At 35.3% G+C, this 24,797-nt stretch overlaps 1 protein-coding gene across 2 annotated transcripts in view; it reads right to left on the bottom strand.

Moving 5' to 3' along the window:
• Positions 1 to 24,797, bottom strand: part of COPB1 (COPI coat complex subunit beta 1) — a 36,682-nt gene that overhangs the window by 10,111 nt on the left and 1,774 nt on the right. For both annotated transcript variants that reach the window (XM_059070569.2, XM_067038188.1), the window contains exons 3-17: positions 21,815 to 22,044; positions 21,227 to 21,396; positions 19,580 to 19,694; positions 18,275 to 18,367; positions 15,947 to 16,084; positions 13,941 to 14,060; positions 13,028 to 13,135; positions 12,798 to 12,944; positions 11,705 to 11,850; positions 10,216 to 10,312; positions 8,950 to 9,110; positions 7,717 to 7,837; positions 3,480 to 3,707; positions 3,135 to 3,314; positions 834 to 978 (exon numbers count right to left, since the gene is read on the bottom strand). In XM_059070569.2, the coding sequence (XP_058926552.1) occupies positions 834 to 978; positions 3,135 to 3,314; positions 3,480 to 3,707; positions 7,717 to 7,837; positions 8,950 to 9,110; positions 10,216 to 10,312; positions 11,705 to 11,850; positions 12,798 to 12,944; positions 13,028 to 13,135; positions 13,941 to 14,060; positions 15,947 to 16,084; positions 18,275 to 18,367; positions 19,580 to 19,694; positions 21,227 to 21,396; positions 21,815 to 22,044 (2,199 nt within the window). The remainder of the gene's footprint in view (positions 1 to 833; positions 979 to 3,134; positions 3,315 to 3,479; positions 3,708 to 7,716; positions 7,838 to 8,949; positions 9,111 to 10,215; positions 10,313 to 11,704; positions 11,851 to 12,797; positions 12,945 to 13,027; positions 13,136 to 13,940; positions 14,061 to 15,946; positions 16,085 to 18,274; positions 18,368 to 19,579; positions 19,695 to 21,226; positions 21,397 to 21,814; positions 22,045 to 24,797) is intronic.

Raw genomic sequence — 24,797 nt, 5'->3', positions numbered from 1 at the left:
TCAAAATGCACATTTTCTTTTAAAAGGTAGTAGGCTTCTCAGAATAATTCTATATTTAATTCATGTGTGTGTGGGGGGGTACTCTGGGCATACTGCTTTATTTCAGTGAATGGATACAGACGTCTCAAAAGCTTAAGTCTTAAACTATACACTCCATTACAAAGATAAAACAATCTGAAGAAAGGACTGCAAATTCTTAGAAACACAGTTCTTTATATAGGCATCAAGCTATGCTGAGGAAGGCAGGGCAGAACTGTTCTACCTTGATTTCTTAAAGTCCCTTAACTCTTGCTTAAGCCATATGGAATTTCCTAGGGGCAGTGCACTGTTCCTGTATACAATTTATATTTTCCAACTTCAAAGCCATATGTATAAATGACCAGAGAAAGTCTGATTCGTGTGTCTATATTAAGAAGAAGAAAAAAAAATCTCACATTGCTCAACGTGATAATGATGTATTACTTTGGCCACACATGGTATGTATTAGCTATGGGCTCAGAAAATACCTTGTTCTGTACTAAGGCAATTAAAACTTTAAACTACTTGGTAGATCTGTAACTTAAACAGCTCTTATTTAATCTAGAAAAACTGACATATGCTAGATCAAGCTCACTGAATACCAAGAATATAAGCATAAGAAAGTCAGTATCACAGAGGTTCAGAAAATTGGAGTAGAAGGAGACTAAATATAAAATGTAAAACTAAGACTTGATTCAAAATGTCACAAAGGGCTCAAGAGAATTCTTATACTAAAACTTGTGCACTTCTCTTAACAAGCTGTCATAAAGATTTACTACGTAACAATATCTTTCTGTTATGGTAAATTTCCTCACCCAGAGTAGCTAACTCTAACGTGCAATTCTGCAAGGTATCACTGGTTTGGTTCACAACAAGTACATCCAGGACGATATCATACTGGTTGACATGAACATAAGCTTCTGCATATACAGGGTCTGAGAAACCTGTCAATTGGGTGACCTGCCAAACAAAAATAAAGATAATCAAATGACAGAGACAATTTAACCAAACATATTCTAGCCAAATGACTAAGTCTGTTAGGTAATTAACAGATGTGCTTAGATTAGACCAGTCATTTGAAATGTATAATAAAATTGTTTTGTAATGTAGACAATGGTAACTGAAACTTAGACATTAAAAATAACAGGTCCTGCACTTTATAGCTCAGTAGTAGAAAGATGTTAAAAATGTTCAGCAAATACATTAAACATTATCCCAACTTAGGAACTGGATAGATTTGCATACATTTTCAGTTAAATCCCTAAGCACCTAAACTCACTAGCTGTTACCCAAACTCAGGAAAAATAATTACAAGCAAGAAACACTTGTAATTCCACAAAGATAAATTTTTAGATGTTCTCCCACCAAAAAAATTTTTTAAAAAAACATCCAGAGTATATGTAACATTTAAAAAATGTAATATTGTCACCAAAGACATAAGCAACAAAAGAAAAAAATGGGTAAATTGGACTACATCAAAATTACAAACTTTTGTACATCAAAGGACACTATTAGCAGAGTGAAAAGACAACCCACAGAATGGGAGAAAATATCTGCAAATCATACATCTGATAAGGGACTTGTATCCAGAATATATAAAGAAATCTTACAACTCAACACAAAAAAAACAACCAGCCAGAATAAAAAATATGCAAAGGACTTGAATAGACATTTCTCCAAAGAAGATATATAAATGACCAATAAGCACACAAAAAGATGTCCAACATCACTAATCATTAGGGAAATGCAAATCAAAACCACAACAAGGTATCACTTCATATCTACTAGGATGGTTACTACAAAAGAAATAAAAAGTAAGTGTTGGCAAGGATATGGAGAAATCAGAATCCTTCTGCATTGAAGGTTGGAATGTAAAACAGTGCAGCTGCTATGTAAAACAGTATAGTGGTCCTCAAAAAATTAAAGCAGAATCACTATGATCCAGCAATTCCACTTTTGGGTTTATCCAAAAGAAATGAAAGCAGAACCTCGAAGAGATATTTGAACATCCACATTCATGGCAGAATTATTCACGACAGCCAAAGGTGGAAGCAACCGAAGTGTCTCATCAACAGATGAATGGATAAACAAAACGTGGGATATATTCACAGTGAAGTATTACCCAGCCTTAAAAGGGAAAGAAATTCTGACACATGCTACAAAATGGATGAACCTTGAAGACATAAGGCTAAGTGAACTAAACCAGTCACAAAAGGATAATACTGTATGATTCCACATAAGGTACCTAGAATAGTCAAATTCATTGGGATAAAAAGTAGAATGTGGTTGCCAAGGGCTGAGGGAAGGAGCGAATGGGGAATTATTGTTTAATGGGTATAGAGTTTCAGCTTTGTAAGATGAAAAAAGTTCTGGGGATATAGATGGTGGTGATGGTAGCACAATAATGTGAATATATTTAATGCCACTGAACTGTACACTTAAATATAGTTAAGAGGGTAAATTTGATGTTATGTAAACTTTACCACAATTTTAAAAAATAAATTGAAAAATTTTATAACTGTAATATTGTCAATATCAATTCCCAATTCTAAGGGAGAAAAGTGTTTCAGTAGTTCCTATTCTGCCACTGATCTTATCTTGGGCAACAAAACCAATTTGAGACTGTTACTCATCTAATGGAGGAAGGATTAAACCAGATTTGTAAATTTAATATCTGAGTAGAGAGAGATTAGAACAATTTTCCTAATGAAATCCTATTCGGAACTCAATATATTAAGACTATAAAAGTAATTGTCCTGTTTAAAGTAGCAGGGGACAGGAGAAACTGGAGGGCAGGGTGTGGGGGAAGAGGCTAGTGCCCTACCTTTTAAAAGTTTTAGTCAACCACTAAGGATCCCTCAGCGGTAATTGACACACAACTGGAACAAGTTAAAAATCATCTCTGGGACTTACAGTGCCATCGTATAGTAAAGTATCAGGTTCCACCGAGTTTCAATTCATGTTTAATGAACCTATCAATGAGAGTAACTTGACAAAAACTGATGCTGTGCTGGTTATTTTTCCTTTAAAAAACAGCAAGACCAACAACTTCCTGATTACTACTTTCTTAAGTAGTCCATTTAAATAACTAGCCAGTGTATTTGACATTTTGTTACCTTGTTAAGTTTAGATGCTAGGGGATCTGCTGCCTCTTTCCTCTGTGTGTTACCCATTGCTGCCAGCAAACTCAGCTGAAACTGATCTTCCTTGCAGTTCATTTCATTCTTAGCAGTTAGTTGCATGAAGGAAATGGGGTCATCGGGCTGTACTGTCACATTCCTCTTTTCAGATTCTTTCTGTGTTGAAAATACAATATACCATCTCTCTTTAATATGGAAAATAAGATAGCTTTTTGTAGGCCTTCAACAGGGACAAGCCCTCACACATGAGGACTGAAAAATCAACAGCAACAACAATAAAACCAAAAAAGCACTGTTATGGCTTTATCATATATACCTTACCTTTTGGGATAATTTCTCTTCTTCAAGTTTAGCAGATAACATGTGAGAAAGGGACTGTCTGCATTCCTTATTGAAAATGTCATTCATTAAAGGTGAACATTCAGATAAGACCTTGAGGCACAGGGAAATTCGATCTACATCATCATCTGTAATTGGCTTCTTAGGAAGAGAGGATTTTCCCAAATGCAGGATAGTGGCCATGAGCAACATTGCCTCAGCAACAAAAGACTAGATAAGGAGAGAAATGGCTTATTCATTGTCAGGCTTCTCCAAATGCAATAATGTCACTTTATTATAACTCACAATCCAAGAAATAAACCTAATTTTCACTTCACCTGAATAAGATTTCAAATAGTTTAGATTTTATCTCCCTGTTTTTTTGCACCCTTTTCTTTCCTTTCTATTCTAACTGCCACCCTCTAAAACCTTTATTAACCCTTAACTGATAGACAGAAGTGGTTTTTAAACTGTTTTCTCTTACTCTAACCCCTCACAGGCCAATGCTATCTTTTATCTTTCCAACTATGGAAAGTTAAAAGAATGATACACTTCATGGATTGTTAATATTCTGCTATAATTGCTTTCTTACTCTACCTATATAGGTACACTTATTTTTTTGGCTTAACATATGAAAGTAAGAATCTTTACCTCATAAATGCTTTAGCATACATCTCTTAAGGACAGTTTCCTTTATAATCACAATATCATCATCTCACTTAAGAAATGTAACAGTTCCAAATTATATCTACTACACTCCAAACTGAACTAAATCTTCCTATTTGTCACAAAATGTTTTTTTTAATCCAGCACCAGTTTCATGCATTTTATTTGACTATTATTCTCCTTAGCACCTTTTAACCTAGACCAGTCCCCTGGTTTCTGTGTTGTTTTCCATCACAATGATTTCTTTTAAAGAGCCCAGGCTAGCTGTTCTACAGAATGTTCTCCACTTTTAGAGTACAAGATGGGTGATGTTTTGCATATCTTATTGTATTGCATTAGTAGGCACATAATGTCAGGTTGTCCTGTTACTGGTGATGCTAAGTGTGATGACCTACTATCTTAATCTTTATTGGGCACCAATCATTTCACTCCACATGCAAATACCTTCAATGATTTCCTACAGCCTTCATGTTGAAGTCCGTATCACTCAGCCTGCTATTCAAGGTCTTCCACCAGTGAATTCGACTTACTTTTTTAGTCTCATGTAGCATTATCCTGACACATGCTTTACGTCTTTGTCAAAATGTCTTTGCTAAGTATTGATCAGCATACATACGTGAAAAAACTACCAGAAGCCTGGGAAAGAACCTCAGAAGAGTAAATGTAATAATCCTTTGAGCCTAGATATTGTCTCCAGAAGGAGGGGAAAGAGGAGGGGGTCAGAAAAAAGTAGCTAAAGGAATAACGGCCCAAAAAATTCCTGAATTTGATGAAAACTACAAAACCACATATCCAAGAAGCTCAATGAACCAAAAGGAAACAAGAAAACCACACCAAAGCATATCCTAATCAAATTACTGAAACTTGAAATTATAGTGATAAGGAGAAAATCCAAAACCAGCCAGAAGAAAACGGGACACATTCCACACAGAGACACAGGAGCTACATCTTGATAGTACCGAAAGCCAGAAGACAATGAAGCAACATCTTTACAGTTCTAAAAGAAAAAAACTGTCACCCTAGAATGCTGTATCTGCAAAGATATTTTTCAAAAATGAAGGAGAAGGACTTTTTCAGACAAACAAAAACCAAAAGAATTAACTGCCAACAGACCTGCACTACAAGAAAAGTTAAAGCAAATTCTTTAGGCAAAACGTATATGATACCAGAGAAAAAGTCAGATCTACATGAAAAAATGAAGAGTGTCGGAAAAGGCATAAATGAAGGAGAGCCAGTATGGTGATAAACAACCAAACTTCCTTCTGCCTTGTACCAAAGGTCACAAACTTGCTGAACCACGTATGTTACCAGAAACCCGGTTCTCTTAAGCAGGTGTCAGCAAATGGTCTCCCAACTTGCATAACTGAGACATAAAATGCTGGAGATTTTTAAAAAGCATAATTTAAAGAACAGACAAGACCTGAATAAATAAATAATGGCCCACAGAGAGTTACAAAGTAAATTACTGCCCATAAATAAAATTAGTCAATAAAAAAGAGATAATACACCTTGTAATTTTACCCAACCCTCTGAATCTCATTTATGGATTTTTAAGGAAATCTATATGATGGAAATTTAAAAAAGAATCCTTTGAAAGTCCCTAATCTAAAAAGAAAATGTCTAATTATATGGAGGTTTGAGTAAATGAAAGAATCTAATGGACTACTATTATGCAGCTATTAAATACTATTGTGATTAGGAAGGGTTTAGAATAACATGGGAAAATGTTATAAAGTTAAGTGAAACTGCAGTTTTGTAAAACACAAAATGCTCACTACTAAAGGAAAAGTGATCATTATTAAAAGCCATAATAGGGCTTCCCTGGTGGCGCAGTGGTTGAGAGTCCGCCTGCCAATGCAGGGGACACGGGTTCGTGCCCCGGTCCAGGAGGATCCCACGTGCCGCGGAGCGGCTGGGCCCGTGAGCTGTGGCCGCTGCGCCTGCGGGTCCGGAGCCTGTGCTCCGCAACGGGAGAGGCCACAACAGTGAGAGGCCCGCGTACCACAAAAAAAATAATAAATAAATAAAAAATAAAATAAAAGCCATAATAAACTCTTTCTGAAGAAGGAAAGATTTTTGTTACTATATCTGGTAATGTAATTACATCTTTTGATGTTTCTATCTCCACCACAATATTAACAAGATTTGTACTTCAGCGCTTTAACCATGAGTGATTTTTTTTCTCATTAGATTTTATTACATCACACCTTATTTTAGCAATGTGAAAAAAGATATGAACAAAAATAAAATAAAAACGTTCACAATTCTACCACATAGATTTTTTTTAAATGAAAGCAAAGATTTTTTTTTTAGGCAAATGTAAGCTGAGAGAATTCATCAGTAGTAGACCTGCATTATAAAAATTATCAAGTTCTTTAGGCAGAAAGAAAATATCAGATAAAAATCTGCATTTATACAAAGGAATGAAAAGCACCATAAGTGGTAAATATGTGGGCAAATATAACTTTTTTCTCATTAAAAAAAATACTTGGAAGAAAATTGACTATTTATAATGGACGAATGGATATACAGAAACAGCAGAATATTATACAGCCTTAAAAAGGAAAGAAATTCTGACAATGCTTCCATACAAATGAACCTTGGAAGACATGCTAAATGAAATAAGCCTGTCACAGAAGGACAAATATTGTATGATTCCATTTATATTAGGTATGTAGAATAGGCAAATTTATAGAAGGAGAGGAGTAGAATGGTGGTTGCCAGGGGCTAGGGGAGGGAGTATGGGGAGGTACTGTCTGCTGGGTAGTTTCAGTTTGGGATGATGAAAAAGTTCTGGAGAGGGATAGTGATAATGGCTGCACAACAATTTGAATGTACTTAATGACACTGAACTGTACATTTATAAACAGTTAGAACTGGTAAATTTTATGTTATGTACATTTTACCATGAAGAAAAATATGAAAAAACAAAAACAAAACCCCACCCAGGAAGGTATGTGAACTTTGTCCTATTCTCAACTCTCAACTTCTTACAATTTGCTGAGTATGTCCCCCTTCCCTATCTGAGTCTGGACACTAGATAAATAAGAAATGGGAAAGAAATGGTGCATACATACTAAAAAGGTAACTGACTATTTAAAGCAAAAATAATAACAATACATCATAGGGTGGATAACATGACATGTAGAAATATAGGACAATAACACAAAGGATGGTAGTATGGGATGGGTGGAATGAAAGTACATTATTGTAAATTAGTATACAGTCAGACTGGTCAGACACTACGATGAAGGTATGAACTGTAGAAACGGCAATACATTTAAGAGGCACTTCTAGGATAAAACAGACAGTAACTGACAGGATGAAGATGCTGGAAGGAGAGACATTTCCTTCACTGGGTCCTGACTAATCCCAGGAAGCAGAAATAACCTCATAAACCCTTGTTATCACTTCCATTGGACTAATCACACGCTATTGTTATTACATTACTTTGTCAATTTTACAATCATCAGGTTGTATATATGTTATGCTATATCACTTTGTCCATTTCCCCAACTAGAGCATAAGCTCTCAAGATTCATTTGTTGGGTAAATGTAGGATAAATGAACTTACATTTTGCTTTTTCTTCTCCTGAACCAAAGCTACATAGCGCAAGGCAACCTTGGTCAGAGTTGTGGCAAGCGAGGCAGCCACAAAGAAATCTCCATCCAGAAGGAATCCTCGCAGGGGAGGTCTGCAAAGCAATCAGGGAAAGTGAAAACCACCAACTTCTCAGCTTCTCAGCCGCAGGCAGCTCGTGTATAAACGACTCAAAGAAGCCTACTGAATGCTCTCAGTGCCACCCTTCAGTGATAGGGATCTCAATTATTTTTCCCTCTTTAGCTCTCAGAATAAAAAAGGAAAAAGAAAAAAAATCACATGGCTTTAACACATATCTTCAAATGATAGAAGAGCTAAATGAATAGGGAAAGAGAAAATAGTTAAAGGTGCATATACTGAAACCAATGAGCTACATTCAAACCCCAGCTTATCTATTTATTTACTGTGTCCCTCTGGGTAAGTTGCACACCTCTCTAAGCCTCAAATTCCTCTATAAAATGTGGTTAATCAACAGGATACTGTCAAAGACTATATGAGACAAACTCTTTATTTAGCCCAATGCCTAGTACATAGTAACCATTAAAATTTTAGGCAAATTTTCATCAACTTCACTATAAAATTGAGAACAAAATAAGGAGGAAAACATGAAAATTGTATTCCATCAATTAGAAGTGGAAAATCTTCAAAATGTTTTCCAAATGCAAAAAGGCAACAAAACTCAACTATCATCAGTTACCTCCACTTAGCATTTTCTACATGAGTAAAATAATTTTAGTTTAAACAGAACACAGTTTTTTCAATGAGAATAGTTATAAGAAGCAGAGGATTAAAACTATTAACAGGGCTTCCCTGGTGGCGCAGTGGTTGAGAATCTGCCTGCCAATGTAGGGGACACGGGTTCGTGCCCCGGTCTGGGAAGATCCCACATGCCACGGAGCGGCTGGGCCCATAAGCCATGGCCACTGAGCCTGCGTGTCCGGAGCCTGTGCTCCGCAACGGGAGAGGCCACAGCAGTGAGAGGCCCGCGTACCGCAAAAAAAAAAAAACCAAAAAAACTATTAACACAATTTCTGGGAGAAAGAACTTAAAACATCATTCTCCTTTCAAGTATCTTATATGGCAAAAATTTCCATTTGGGTCAGAAGAGGAAACTATCACTAATAAGAAAAAGAAATCCTTTGACTGTTTTAGACACAGGAGTAATCATAGAAGTGTAGCTGGCAGGGCACAGGTGCCACAAATTACCTTTCTTCCTCTTTCTTGGTGGGTCTGGAACTGCTAAGGGCACTCTGTGTTGCATAAGTGCCCATTTCAGTTACCAACTTCTGAACTGGCCCCACAGTTATTTCTTCTTCAGGTTTTAATTCACCAGCTTCTTTTTTAATTTCTGACTCTACAATTGGGATCTAAAAATCAATTGGAAACATCAATTTAGTAATAGTATCAGCAGCAAGCAAACCATATTTAAATATTCAATCATTTCTATAGTTCTCTACAGAACTATTCCCACAATGGGATTTTTGGAACTTGGGACTCTGCCTTCAATTTTCATTCCTTCCCAGGATAATGTAGTGAGAACAGGAGCTTTGGAGTTGGATGCCACTTTTAGTTGTATGGTTCTGGGCAAATTAATTAAACCACTTTGAGCCTCAGTTTCCTAATCTGTTAAATGGAAATCTTAATTCTTTCCACACAAGTTACTTAACAGGAAAATGCTTAGGACACTGACTAAGACAAAGGAGACACTCAGCCTTATTCTTCTTCTCCATCCCTTCCCTTGAAATACTAACCAAAACCAGCACCCATCCTCCCATAAAATGAAATAAATCTAACTTATCTGTACATAATGACTTCATCAACTTCCTCTTTTAAACCAAATGGATACTATGTATTTATTTCTCAACACCAGTCTATCATATAATTTAAGAGCTGTAAGAGTCTTCAATCATTATCTATTGACTCCTTTATTATAAAGATGAAAAACCTGATGTCCAGTCAGGTTTAGGAACTTATATCCAAAGACCCAGAGTTAATTACTGGCAGAAGAAAGACTGGAATCCAGGCTCCTAACAAGCACTGTTCTTTCTATTCTACCATATGGTTGTTTGGATGAGGAAATACTGCCAGTTTTAGTACATAAATACATATTCTAAAGTCAGCCCTGTTCTTATAATATATGCATTCTTTATTCATAACACAGAGGATTAAGCAGAGTTTTACAAGTCTTTTTCTTTTTTTAAAACACAGAACCTTTTGTTCAAATAAGATCTTACCCAGAAGGGTAAATAATACAGATAAAAGAACAGGTGTTATGGCTCAATGCAGGGGAGGGCAACTCTCCTAATTTCCCATTGCCCAAAGGCTTAATTATCTGTGTAATTAAAATTTTTTCAATGTTCTTTAGCCCAAGCACTACTAAATAAAAACACAAAAACAAATCACCACATAAAAGTCAGTTTACTAAAGTAAAAATCACCATATAAAGTAGAATTTACTAAAAGTAAAACATACCTCCCCAAGGGACCTGCGGACCTCAGTCATCACACTCTGAATGTCTTCCTTGGTACTACAGTATTCTCCCAGGATCCATAATGCTCCTCGGTAAATCCTATAGCAAGAATACAAGTTCTGAAACACTGATTCCGCCAACAAATCTTGAAGCAGTGATCTTTCTTTGTGAATTTAACCTTAAGCAAGAAAACAATATTCTGCAGTTGTGAGGGACTATGGATGAAATATTAAGAATATAACAAAGACACTAAGTTTCTTTGATTCTCTCTTGAAATCACAAGGATTAAAAGGAAAGTAAGTGTCTTATCCATCATTTTTAGGAACATTCTACAACTGGTAAACCCAGTAGTAAAAATAAAATACCAAAATGTTTCCCAGAAAGGTGTTATCTTCCATTTAGGACCAAATTTAAGGTAAATTTCATTTTATAACTTACCACTACAAAAAATGTATTACTTTAATATAAAAAGTAATTCACTGAAGAGGCAGGATGCTGAAAAGCACAATGAAAAAGGAAGGAATGCAGAGGATCATAACAAGACCAAAAATATAAAGAAAGCAACAATTTTCTAATTAAAAAATGTTAAAATGAATAAAGTCTTCAGTCATCTTTTCCCTAAGATTTTCATTAAATTTATTCAAAAAATTCTAGAAACTGAAGCTCTAAGAGGTTATGGCTGCCAAAAGCTAAACTTTGATATGTTTTTTTTTTCCCAGAAAGGAAGCAAATCTTTCTCACTTCCCTAAATATCAATACATCTTCATATCATAAAACCAATTTTGTAGTCCCTTCTTTTCTATACAGGCAGATATAATGCAAGTCTACTACAGTCTATCAGATGATTTACATGAAGTAAACTTGGATGCAACGTCCTTTCTCATTCGCAAAGGCTATCTGAAAGGAAACAACTCAGATTTAGGTTGTATTTTCAATCCTTCACTTCAGTAAATGCTAAAGGGGGGATATAAATAATAACAGTATCCCCAAGATGATACCTTTTTTTTTTTTGCCGTACGCGGGCCTCCCACTGTTGTGGTCTCTCCCGTAGCGGAGCACAGGCTCCAGACGCGCAGGCTCAGCGGCCATGGCTCACGGGCCTAGCCACTCCATGGCATGTGGGATCTTCTTAGACCGGGGCATGAACCCATGTCCCCTGCATTGGCAGGCGGACTCTCAACCACTGCGCCACCAGGGAAGCCCCCAAATGATACCTTTTAAGAATACGTTCCTTAGTCACTTTAGGATTTACAATGTTTTAGAGGAAATGAGAATAGAGACATGTACCAAAAATTTTATTTTGCCCATAGATTATGGGTTAACTAAGGGTGAGAGTAGGGGTGACATGTTTCTGACATTTATTTTGTTTTATATTGTCTTGACTGTGTTGAGATGCCTCTCTTCCCCTATATTGTCTATCAACTAACCCTTAAAAACAGAAATTGGTAAAATGCTTATTTGACTTTACATTTAAACAGATTTTAAACCTACTTGACAGATTTGATAGCATGAAAGACTTCAAGCATCTTCTCAACAATAAGCATTCTCAGGTTATCAAAGCGCTGAATGGCTTCACGAACAAACTCCAAGACATCAGCAGCTGCTGCTTCATTACTGTCACTGAGAAATTCCATTAACTAAAAGAAAAAAATGGATAACGATTACATATTTTCAGAAAGAAAATTATCTAAGGTTTAATAAGTAAATTAAACAAGTTTAAAAAGAAGATAAATAATACTTTTCATTTTTTTTTTTTTTTTTTTTTGCGGTACGCGGGCCTCTCATTGTTGTGGCCTCTCCTGTTGCGGAGCACAGACCCCGGACGCGCAGGCTCTGCGGCCATGGCTCACAGGCCCAGCCGCTCCGCAGCACGTGGGATCTTCCCGGACCGGGGCACGAACCCGTGTCCCCTGCATCCGCAGGCGGATTCTCAACCACTGCGCCACCAGGGAAGCCCAATACTTTTCAAATATACAACAAAATGTAAGTTGAGAGACAAGCACCATTATGTAAACAAAGTCATGATGGCTTTTCAGTTTATTACAAAACACATGACAAAACAGAAGCTGAAATCCACAAGTCAAAATAAATTAACTGGACACATCTAAGTTGTAACTAAAAGTAAAATCATTTTAAAGAAAATTCAGAGCTCAAAGTCAAAATTTCAAATTATAATAACATACCTTATTTATCTGACAATGACAGAAAACAAAATATTCTGGCTATGTTAATTTTTCCTCTAATTAAATCCTTCAACTTTAAGAGGTAAAATCCCACTGAATAATCTATACACACAGAATAATTTTACTTTAGGGAAGTGTTACAAACATTAATTGCAATAATATGTGGAAGTATTTTTGTCACTATTTTTTGTTGTTGTTTATTTTTTTGGTGAAGATGTAAGAGAAAGAAGTCAGAGTCCTTATCCTTTTGAGCTTAATAGTAAACATAAAGATCCCTTCTGACCATGAGATTTAGTGAGTACAGACAGTTGAGATTTCCAGAGTTTAACTGTTAAATAACTAGAATTTCTTAATTTTTATTTTTAGAGAATTTCAAAGTTAAGATCATTGGAATTACATACCACAGGAATAACATTTGCAGCCATATCTGGAAATCGGACGGAACAGGAATGCAATGTTCGCACAAGGAGTTGTCTGTATTTGTCAGTATCTTCATGCTCTGATACATTATTTGTTTTAATCACTTCCTTCTTAAGGACAATAACCAGCTATAGAACAAAGTAAAAATAAGTGAGAATGACATCATGTTTGGCTTGACAGCTTACAAAGTGCTGTCAAAGTTTTGTTTTACCTCTTCGACATTCCTAGAGGAGACAAGATCCAGTGCTAACTGCAGAGTTTTCTTGCGTACTTCTAAGTCTGGTGTGCTCAGTACTCTTAGGATGTCCATAACCAGATCCTGAAAAAGAACAAAAATATCCAGAATTAACACCAGTATTTCTAGTCACAAGAAGAAAATCCTAACTGTAGAATAAAGGATTCTGTTCCTCATGACCTTAATTCTTTGATCTATAATAAAATCACTACTGGTGGAAAAACCAGATAATTTGAGTCGCATTTGAGGATCAGCATTGAATTTAGCTCTATTTGTACCATGGGGCTTTATTTTTATAACAATCAGTCTCACAGATTAAATAGGTATGCTGATAATTTTCTAGAATCTAATCATCTTTATTCTCAGTTGGTATAATTATTTTCCAAGAAATAATATTAAAATTACAACAAATATATCTCTACTGCTAAGAACACCAAGTGCAGTACAAATAGAAAAGATAAAAGGTAACATATTAATTCATGTTAGAAATTTTTTTTTTTTTTTTCCAGTACGCGGGCCTCTCACTGTTGTGGCCCCTCCCGTTGCGGAGAACAGGCTCCGGACGTGCAGGCTCAGCGGCCATGGCTCACGGGGTTAGCTGCTCCACGGCATGTGGGATCCTCCCGGACAGGGGCACGAACCTGTGTCCCCTGCATTGGCAAGTGGACTCTCAACCACTGCACCACCAGGGAAGCCCTAGAAATGTTTTTTTATAACAAAGACAATATCCCAAAAGGCTATGGTGCTTCAAGAGTTACACCTCAGTTGACCAAAATTTAAACTGCCCAATCTCCAAGCATTTAAGCTAACTAAGACAGTAAGTCTTAGGAATTATCTCAATTTGAAAAAAGATTTTATTGAGGATTTCTCTCTTTTAGAAAACACTTACCTGTAGTACTCGTTCATGAGCAGGATGTTCTTTCAATTCTATTAATCGATCCAGAACTATGAGCTTTACATTGTTGTCACTCTCCTTAATAATTAAATCAATGTAACACTGAGCAGCAGCCTATATGAAAAAAGAAATATATTTTAAGAATACATGCACCTACCTTAAACACAGAATCTGAAAATAAGAAACAAATAAAGCCTCCAAGAAACCAAAATACATTTACCACTGCCTTTTCCCCAGAGGAATGTGTCCCTCTATTTCCTAAGTTCTAACAAATTTCATTATTTTTTCAAGGTTACAAAAAATCAGAAGCATCACAAATTAAAAGGATGAAAAGGGACTGTTACAGGCAGAAACACTTGTTAACAGGCAAAAATTAAGGGCTGAACCTAAGGAACAAGGGAGAAAAAAGCTGACAGAGAATCCCAAATAGTTTAGCTATTGAGCATCTTTTAGTTTAGGTGCAAACTCTAACACACCTGCATTATGGTACCGAAAAATCAAGTACATAAAGATGGCCCTGAGTCATTAAAAGCAAAGGACAAAGGAATAAACCTGGAAGAGCTCCCAATGACTAAAGCTAAAACAATTTGATCAACAAAATAAATATTGGATTATAATCCATAGAATAAAATATCCATATTGATATAAAGAAAGAAAGAAGGAAAAGAGAGAGGGAGGGAGGGAAGAAAGGATGAAGGAGAAGGGACAGCTCTTCCTTGTGGAAGAACTCCAAATAATACATATAGAATAAGGGTAATAGAAAATCACCATTAGAATATCATAGTAGTGACTGTTGTAGAAAAGATTCACTGATAGGTGCTAAAATTAGTTGGTGTAAGTCGGAGAAGAAAAAGGATATTTGTACAGTTTCAAAGTATCTTCTCAAGATATTGATTGATTACAAAAGGAAAAATCATAACTCAACAGTGGAGAAATCTGGCAGACATCACCTTAACCAAATGATCAGGGTTAACATCACCAGTAAGACGATGTATCAGCATCATGATATGATACACTGAGAATGGTGCATCACTTCTGTGGTATTTCCCCCTCGCCCAAATGCATAACCTTAATCTGATTAGGAAAAAACACCAGACAAACCAAAGTTAAGGGATATTTTACAAACAAACTGACTCAGTACTCTTCAAAAGTGTCAATGTCATGAAAAACAGGGAAGGGCTGAGGAACTGTCACAGACTGGAGGACGCTAACACATGATAACTAGATGCTACATGGGATCCTAAACTGAATCCTGGGACGGAAAATGATCTTTAGTGGAGAAACTGGTGAAATCTGAATAAAGTCTATAGTTTAGCTAACAATATTGTTCCAATGGTAACTTCTTAGTTTTGACAACTATACAATTGTTATGCAAGACGTGAACATTATGGGAAGCTGGGTGAAGGGTAATGGGAACTTTGTCCTAGTTTTGCAACTTTTCTCTAAGTCTAAAATTATTTCAAAATAAAAAGTGAAAAGAATTTTTTAAGTATTGGTGGCGAAAGCAGTAAATTCTCCTATTTATACAATCTGGTTTTCTAGAACAGTTCATTCTATGAATATAGTAGGGGTTCTTCACATAGTCTTGATAGAGTAAACTAAAAAAGAGAAATATTTCATTATTGAAAATATTCACTGGAACTTTTTTAGGGTCCATCCTTTAGAAACTGGTATCCATTTTCCTAGATCTAGTTTTTAATATAATTAAAGTATGGGTGGAGATCTTAAAATACCAGTATCATTCTCCAGAAACTGGAAATACTGCTATTCTCTCTCTGTCTCTCTTGCTCTCTCTATACATACATATGAAAGCAGAAAAAAAGAAAAAAGGAAGGTCAGACTACGTAAGAAATCAAATAATTTTCTAATATTTGTAGTTATTTCTATGCCATGTAATGCCGTGTAACCACACAGTAAACTGCAATGTCACTAAATCATAAGTGATAAGATAGCATATCTATCATCTAATTGGCACCCCCCCCCAAAAAAAAAAGCAGTACCTTGATTGCAGTAGGTGCACTAGAGAGTGTCACTAATGTTCCAGCGGCTTCATATTTTACAGCAGGGCTAGATGACTGTAGTAAGTTATAGATGCAGCGAATGAAACGAGCCCTTTCTGATGGATTAGCATGACAGACCTGGAGAAGAAAACATTTAGGTTTCAATTGACTGCAGGAACACTTGCTTTCAAACAGATTTTTAAAATAGATATCAGCATACGGAATGCTAGTTTTCTTAATCTGAAAGCTAATAATAGTCTTATAAGGACACCTGAAGATGTCATCCAATGTCGGGTGAGACGCTGTGACACAACACTGGTAATTCCAGAAAGAAATAGGTTTTACTTCAAATAATTGTTGCAGCTACTCAATCCATTTATTCATTCAATAATACTTTATATTTCCACTCTTTCTGTAACGATTTTTAGATGGCTCATAATTAAAGATATGCATACTATACACAAGTGAAATAGAAAGAAAATGTAAAGTAACAAAGAAAGGACAACACATTAACTAAGTACACTAATATGGGTACTGTAATAGGTATTAAATTTGGTCCTACATTTTTATTCTGGATGTCACGTCAAAAGGGAAACATGATGATGGGCTTCCCTGGTGGCACAGTGGTTGAGAGTCTGCCTGCTGATGCAGGGGACACGGGTTCGTGCCCCGGTCCGGGAAAATCCCACATGCCGCGGAGCGGCTAGGCCCATGAGCCATGGACACTGAGCCTGCGCGTCCGGAGCCCGTGCTCCGCAACGGGAGAGGCCACAACAGTGAGAGGCCCGCGTACCGCAAAAAAAAAAAAAAAAAAGGGAAACATGATGGATTATATAAATCTCAACAGCTGATAAAAGAAAAATACCAATGCTTAAATAAAGCAAGAAAGATAACCTCTTTCAAGTACTGCTACTTATTATTTGGGGCCATATTCAATGTTGGGAAGACAACTATAATTTTCTATCCCATTCTAAATGCATCTCAATACCTTTACCTGTGAAGCAAATATTCCTTACTTTTTCTCTTTTGAAGTCAGTATTTATGTTAGATTTTCCTAAAATGTATAGTCAAATCTCCATTATTCCAACATGACTCAAAACTTCTTTCCTCTTACTATAACCTGGACCCTACCAGACAAAGAAGTCACCGGATAGCAGAGAATCCCTGTTTTTGAGACTCAGTGGCATCCCTAAACCATACACATGAATTATATTTATATATATTACACATATTATATTTATATACTTATAGTTCTGGTTTCATCTTAAATGCCAGTTCCAAATGACTGGGTACCCTCTGTTGAAAGGGGCCTCTTTCCTGCAGAAGCAAAGAGGCTATAATGAGTGAGAGTGTCTGCTAGGGGTATTCTGTCCATGCCACCCTATTCAATAAAAGTCATTCCTAACAAATATTTCTGTTGGCCTCCAATGGTATCAATAGCAAAACTGGATGTTATTGCATCCTTTATTTTCTCAGAACGTTAAGATGCAGTCAATTATTTCGAAGGATATATCAAATTAAAATGTTGCCAATAAAGTACTTCATTTTAAAATCCAAATCTCTAATCTAGTTTTAAACTTTCTGTGAGTCAATGGCTTACAATGTCATATTAACATATTTAAAGTCTTTCTATTCTCTTTTACAAACAGGAACAAAAAAATATTTAAGACTTTTTTTGGGTTTGTTTTTAGATTTCCAAAGTAGTCTTGTGTGGGGACTGCCCTGGTGGTCCAGTGGGTAAGACTCTGCGATCCCAGTGCAGGGGGCCCGGGTTCGATCCCTGGTTAGGGAACTAGATCCCACATGCGTGCCGCAACTAACAGTCCGCATGGAGCAACTAAGAAGTCCCCATGCCACAGCTAAGAGTCCACATGCCGCAACTAAGAGAGTCCACATGCTGCAACTAAGAAGTCCGTGTGCCGCAACTAAGAAATCTATGTGTCGCAACTAAAGATCCCACGTGCTGCAACTAAGACCTGGTGCAGCCAAAAAAAAAAGTAGTCTGGTGTGTATTCAAGAAAAGATCTTGACTTTTATTTCAAAGCCTAATTCATAATCTATTCAGTGACTTAGCAGTACACAACAATTTCTTTGCAGCTGTATTGGGTCAAACCATGAGTTTTCATAGAATTCTCTATGAAGGTTTATAAAGAATGGAAGTATTTGGAAAATATGATAAAACAAAGGGGGTGGGGGAAGACGTTAATAGGCCATGATATAAAATATTTCTACTGTTAAAACATATTATCCTAGCAATTAAGCAGCATCCCAGAGACTACTTAACCTTATCTCAAACTCTTAATTTTGCTCATTCTAGATTAGTCTTACCTTATAAATTAGTTCAACAATAACCAACTGAAGAATGTCTCCAAATGTCTGAACTTGATCAATACAAGTACTTAGGTAATCCAAAGCTCGATCCTGAAAAAATAACAATATATTTATCAAACTCAACCTCATTCAATAAAAGGACTTAATGAACTTTAAAAAATATATACAACTAAATCTAAAACAAATGAGGAAATGAGGGCAAAGGAAAATTAATTGAAGGAAAAAAATGAAGGTTAACACATAATGTAAAAGTCAAATATATTTTCTAGAAATGGGCCACAAATCTAGGGTCCAAATTTTCTAGCAGCTAAACCAAGTAGAAAGACATTATGTATTACATGATTCAGGGTATCCACACAATCAAAACAAACCAACTGCTTATGAGCACAGTTACTCCTATTTCTGAGACCCAAAAGAAAATTTTCATTGATTCTCACACACTGAACACTGTGATACAGAGAAATATGGCCTCAACAACAGCTCTACAATAAAAGTATCAACAAATTTTATTGAACTATTTCTGATTATGTCCCTTCATGCAGGTAAACAGCGTAACAGCAATAACACAGGTCAATAAAACCAACTCTAGAGAACGACAAACATTGTGGCCCAAATAAGCAGCTTTCTTATAATCTTGTTTACAAAGATAAAATGATAGCATCTAGATTTCAGAAGAATGGATAGATTCCATACTTTCCAGTCTTCATGCATATTTTGATAATAAATACTGGATGGTAAAAATTCCGAGATTAGATGCCACCAAGGTATGCAGAGTCACTGCTAACCAGCAGAAGAATAAACTTTAATCACCAGCAGAGCTGGATGTACAGCTGACATTTACTTATGAAGTTTGAAAAGCCTAATAAAGATATATCTACATCGAAGTCCACCCTCTTTTGAAGCTATGGCTCAGGATAGACCCTAAAAAAGCTACTATTTTTCTCCATTAAACAATTTCAGATCTATACTGAAAGAAGGGAAAAAAAAGCCCCAAAGCAGAGTGCCAGAGCACATGGCCATAATAATTTCAGTCTGGAAGAACTGTAAAGTGGCTGCTATTAAATGCTTCTCTGATGTTTACTTTAAAAAAAAGAGTATATACTTAAGCAATATTCCACAGAAGGAATTTTTTAAAATTCTATTTATATATAAATTAAGTTAAAAAAATCTAAAAAAGTCAAAATATACAAATCACATGTACTATAAACAAAATTACTAACTAAAAACTTGATTAGGCCTCTGAAATATCTTTAATTCTCATTTAAATACAATCATAAAAGTATTTTTTAAAAAGTACTTCACCTGATCTGCATGAATAAGCATCATAAATGCATTTCTTTTGCAACTTGCATCCTTCTCATTCACCAGAAAATCATGTATCAGTTCAGGAGCATCAGGTATAAGATGTTCAAAATTTCTTGAAATAAAACAGGTAATATCCATATTTAATAAAAATCTACTTTGTTATTTTAGTAACTCTCTGGACACTACCAAAATTAACCTTTATCAAAGCTTATAACACTATCAATTTTTTTGCTTTTCAAAATTTTAAATCAATTAGAAAATTTTGAGTAGGAATCAGAAGCTTACATCTTCATCTATTAAGTTATCAAATTATGTTTTCTAAGTCAATACAGAAAAAGCTGATTTATCCAACATGCTACCTATCAACTGAACAGCTCTAACAATTCTCTTTCATATACTTTAGGGATATAATGCTGATGCTCATAATGACAACCTAAAGGTACTGAAAGATCCTTCATTAAGAATTATTAGAGAAAAAAAGTCTCTTGAATTTTATTAATTATGCATTGTATTTATTTACTTACTCCTTATTTTGAAAATTTAAACTGTTTGCAGTATACAAAACAATGAACACCAGCTTAATAAAAACGGTCACCTAGCCTTAACAATGATTAATTCATAGTCATTTTTGTTTCACCTACATCTCTACTTACTTCCTCTCCTCCCATATTATTCTTAAGCAAATCCCACACCACGTTAACACTTCTTCTGTAAATATATCAGTATGCTTCTCTAAAATTAAGGACTCTTTCTTTTTTAAACTAATATTAATATCATTATCATATCTTAAAAACTGTAACAATTCCTTACTATCATCATATAGAAAGTGTTCAAATTTCCACCTGTCTTATGTCGTAATTTTTGTGTGTATATTGTAGTTTAAATTCTGCAAGTTGTGTAGTCTGTATGGTAACTTTCAAAGAACTCTACATTATTAACCAGAATACCACTTTTCCTAACAGACAACAAAATCTAATGTAACAGTAAAAGAACTGTGAAATTACTTAACAATCAACTATTAAAGTACAAAGATATTTATATAAATTACATTCTAATTCTAAATAAATTGACACCAGTGACTGTAAAAACCAAGCATTCCAGCCTCATCTAACTCATTCTTTTAAAGTCCAAACTTTAAAACTGCCTTTTTAGAATGGCTTTTAAAGTCCAAAATCTTCAGCTTTCTAAGGACAGGAATCAGCTGAGAATTGCAACCCTTCCTATTAAAAAAAAGTTCTTAAAGCTTCTAAGTGTAAAAAGACCCACATTCCACAAAAAGAGAATTCTAAAATAAGGTCCAAATCTCAAAGCTATGGGATAAGCAAGTTAATAAATTAATTAATTGGGCTGGAGTACTGAAATTGAGAATGACAGGTAGTGGCATAAACTGGAAAGTGTACAACCTGATTAAAGGGGGCCATATTCTCTTTCAGCATTGTCATTATGCAGAAACCAGGACCCAGTGTTGCCAGATCTTTCAACTTTTCAATGTTAACAACTTAATGATAATAAAGAAAAAATGTTCAGGCTAATCAAAACATATTTGCAAGCTATATACAATCTGCAAGGAACCACTTTGGAACTTCCAGTCTGAAAGACTGAACAGTCCTCACAGAACTAAGCCAAAGGAAGACCTTTATTTACCTATAGATAGTATAGATAGCCAAAACAGCATTTCTTCTAACATAGCTGTGTCGATGCTCCAAACAAGCACGGATAGCTGGCATTAAAGGTTCCAGCAATTCTGCCTCTTTCAATTTGCAAAGAAAACGAAGAGTAGATCCTCGAATAAATTCATTAGGATGTTGAAGGTCCTGATATAAAATTTTAAATGTGAAATGTTGAGTCCCAACATTTTACAAAAAACCCACAATTTTTAAATACAAAATTTTCCAATAAAAAAGTCAGAAAGTAGGTTTGAGGCAAAAGACCTAGATTATTACACAATGTCCATCACATTCCTGTTGATTAAAGCAAGTTTTACTTATCACATCAATGTCATATGCTGTGTCATTGTTTTTTATTAATAACATATAAAATGCATGGAAAGTGTCTGAAAAAAGTAACAACAAAACTTTTCACAGTAACTTTTTACAACTTCAGTTCCAAATATCTACAATCTACATCTTACCCAAGATTTAATTTAAAAAATTAAAACAAAGCCCATTCTACCAACTTTACAATTATTTAAAAATCAAAGCAGTATTTGGAAATAATCATGGTTTGGTTTACCTTTCTATATGCATCACATACAAGGATCATTTCGTGTAAAAGTCTCCCATCTGGAGTTGTTTTAGGAACAATTTCCCAAAATACCAGAAGTAATTTTTTGATGGTGTGATCCTGAAGAGGTAGCACAAAGCGAATGATAGTCATCAGAAGCCCAGGAAGCTTTTCACCATTTAGAATCATAATGATTACTTTCTTCAAAGCTTCAGTCTTTGACTTCACATCTCCTTTTTCTGATTCAAAAATTCCAAAAAAAAGCACATTTCAAAAAAATTTCTCAGATAATTTTTTGTTTGTTTGTTTTTTTGTTTGTTTGTTTTTTGCGGTACGTGGGCCTCTCATTGTTGTGGCCTCTCCCATTGCGGAGCACAGGCTCTGGACGCGCAGGCTCAGCGGCCATGGCTCACGGGCCCAGCTGCTCCGCGGCATGTGGGATCTTCCCGGACCGGGGCACGAACCTGTGTCCCCTGCATCGGCAGGCGGACTCGCAACGACTGTGTCACCAGGGAAGCCCATCTCAGATAATTTTAAAAGCAATTAACAAAATAAAACATTTTCTCACATTATCAGTGGCAATGGTAACAAAGGTACTAACCCAGGTGACGAGGGTTTTCCACCTGGCTTTGACAAAAACTAGCTGTACGACTTTATACAAGTCATTCATCTCTGAACCTCATGATTCTTTACACATAATATAAAGGCACTGGATTAGGTCTTTGGTCCCAAACCAATGGAGTTAATGCAGAAGCCGTGAATCTACAGGTGCACCAAATAATGTATATCTCAAACACACATGTAGCTATTTTTCAAAATTTAAACAGATGCTGTTATGTGCTTCTTGAATTCAAAGTAGCTTTTTTAGTCAGTGTGTATTTTCTAAACCAAAGTTACAACCACTATTACGGGGGTGGGGGTGGGGATCAATGACATGTTTTCAAAATTAGGAAGAACCTCAAACTCAAAAAGGTTGGGAATTAATAGACTAGATTAATTCCAAAATCCCATTGTATTTCTACAGGCTATAGAACTTTAGAATCTTTCTTATGAAATTACCTAAAAAATTGGAGGAAAATTAAAATGTACTGGATTAGTAACCATCATTTACAATAAAGGATGATGCATTTAAGATAAAATGCTAGTTTACTGTTACTTAACCTAAAAATATTTGCTATATGTTATGTAAAACAATCTATAATTTCACATCATTATTACCGCATACTGAAGAATTTATGGCAAAAATCTTTTGGATCCAAAATTCGAAGACAGAAATATGAGACAAGCACACTCTACTACAATTATTTAGATCATAAAAATAAATATCTAGGAGAGGGAAGGATGAAGAGGGGTGATAAAAGTCTTTAATAATCAAGAGGAAAAGAGAACTACAAGTAAATTTTCAACAGTTAGAACATATGTGGCTATTAGAATAGTTCCTGTTGTTGCCAAAGAGAGAGACTGTGAATGACTAACTGGTAGAGTTATAGGAAGGATTTAAGGTTCAGAAGAATCGTACTAGGTAAATCAAAAGTTCTTTCTAGCCCCCAAAAGCTATATATCTATTACCAACTTGGTATGATATCTTAACATGTTGAATAGAGAATATCCTTAGGTATTTGGACTGAGAACACAGTGAGGGTTACTGCCAAATTTATCCTGTAAGGGTCAGTATTTTTGTTTAAAACAGACTAACTTCTCATGCATCTTTCCATGCTTCAGAGTATTACATCTTCTGCCACACATGAAAAAAAAAACTGTGTGCCATATCAAATCAAGAAATGAACTAATGTAAAAGGATGAGTAAGTATAAATCTAGGCAAACCTTCAGTTTTTAAGTCATGAGGATGACAAAAACAAAGCATCAGGAGAGAGGACAGAACTACAAAACTACAAAATAAGACAGATTAGGCAAAGTTCTAAGTGGCTAAAGTTGTATTCACTGAGTCTAAACAGGTTTTCCTCTCTTTGTCCCAAAGTTTCCTTTGTGAATATAAAAAAAGAAAATTTTTTTTAACCTAATCTGTTTGACTGTTTAAAGGACACAAAATCCACAAGACAATACCCTATCACTATAATGCTGATGGCTTCTTTTGTTCCAGTTCTGGGTTACCTTTCATGAATTAGCAAATCCAAAAAGTTTAGCAGGATAAAAATCCACTTGTAACTAAAGGTTAAAAAGTTTTAAAAGTAAGTTTATTAAGCAAACTTGTAAAAAATCAACACCACTTATTTCAAGTTCCCCTGACCCCAATTTCCATTTATTCTAACAATTCAAATTGAGGTAAAGAATGCTTCTTTCCACGTACTCAAAATTTTCAGAACTTCTTTTCCTGTGTGAACACTATCAAAAACATAGAAATTTTCAAATATCAATTCAATTCACCAAAATATACTCCAGGGAATGTATAGTCATCAGGGCTCACATCCAGTGATTAAAGTAAAGGGTAGTTAAAGCAACTCACTATTTCACCAAACAAAAATATTTGTTACTCAAATTGGAAACTACTCCTAAACTTTTTCTCGTCTCAACTCTTTTGCGATAAAGTAAAAAATATACAAAAAATTCAAGACTACTTATTTATTTATTTGGTAGGTGGCAGGTAGTTAAGAGTATTTTTACAGTTAAGTACAAGTTTTGTTCCAGCAATAAACATCAATAAAGCTTACTGTACCAGCAGTAAACATAAGTATTCTGGGGGTTTAAAAATTAAAACTTTTAAATTATGAGAAAAATATAGTACTGAAAGTTTATTCATTAATTTGCATTCCATTCTACTATCTAACATGAACATGAAAAAAAAAAGGAAATACAGTACAGGTGGCTTTTGTAAACTAAGGATATCAGTTTAAATGCCACAAAAAAACATTTCTTTTTCCTTCTCTAAAAACAGACTTCAATAGAAACCTAGTATTGAGTAACCTAAATCAGGAGGTATTCCATTACTGCTGATTAAGAGGTGGGAATATGCAAGTAAAACATCATCTCCAT

Source organism: Kogia breviceps, chromosome 7 (genome assembly GCF_026419965.1).
Source record: "Kogia breviceps isolate mKogBre1 chromosome 7, mKogBre1 haplotype 1, whole genome shotgun sequence".
In the NCBI taxonomy this organism is placed as follows: Eukaryota; Metazoa; Chordata; class Mammalia; order Artiodactyla; family Physeteridae; genus Kogia; species Kogia breviceps.
Note: the sequence above shows the minus strand (reverse complement) of the source record. Positions and strands in the feature narration are given on the sequence as shown.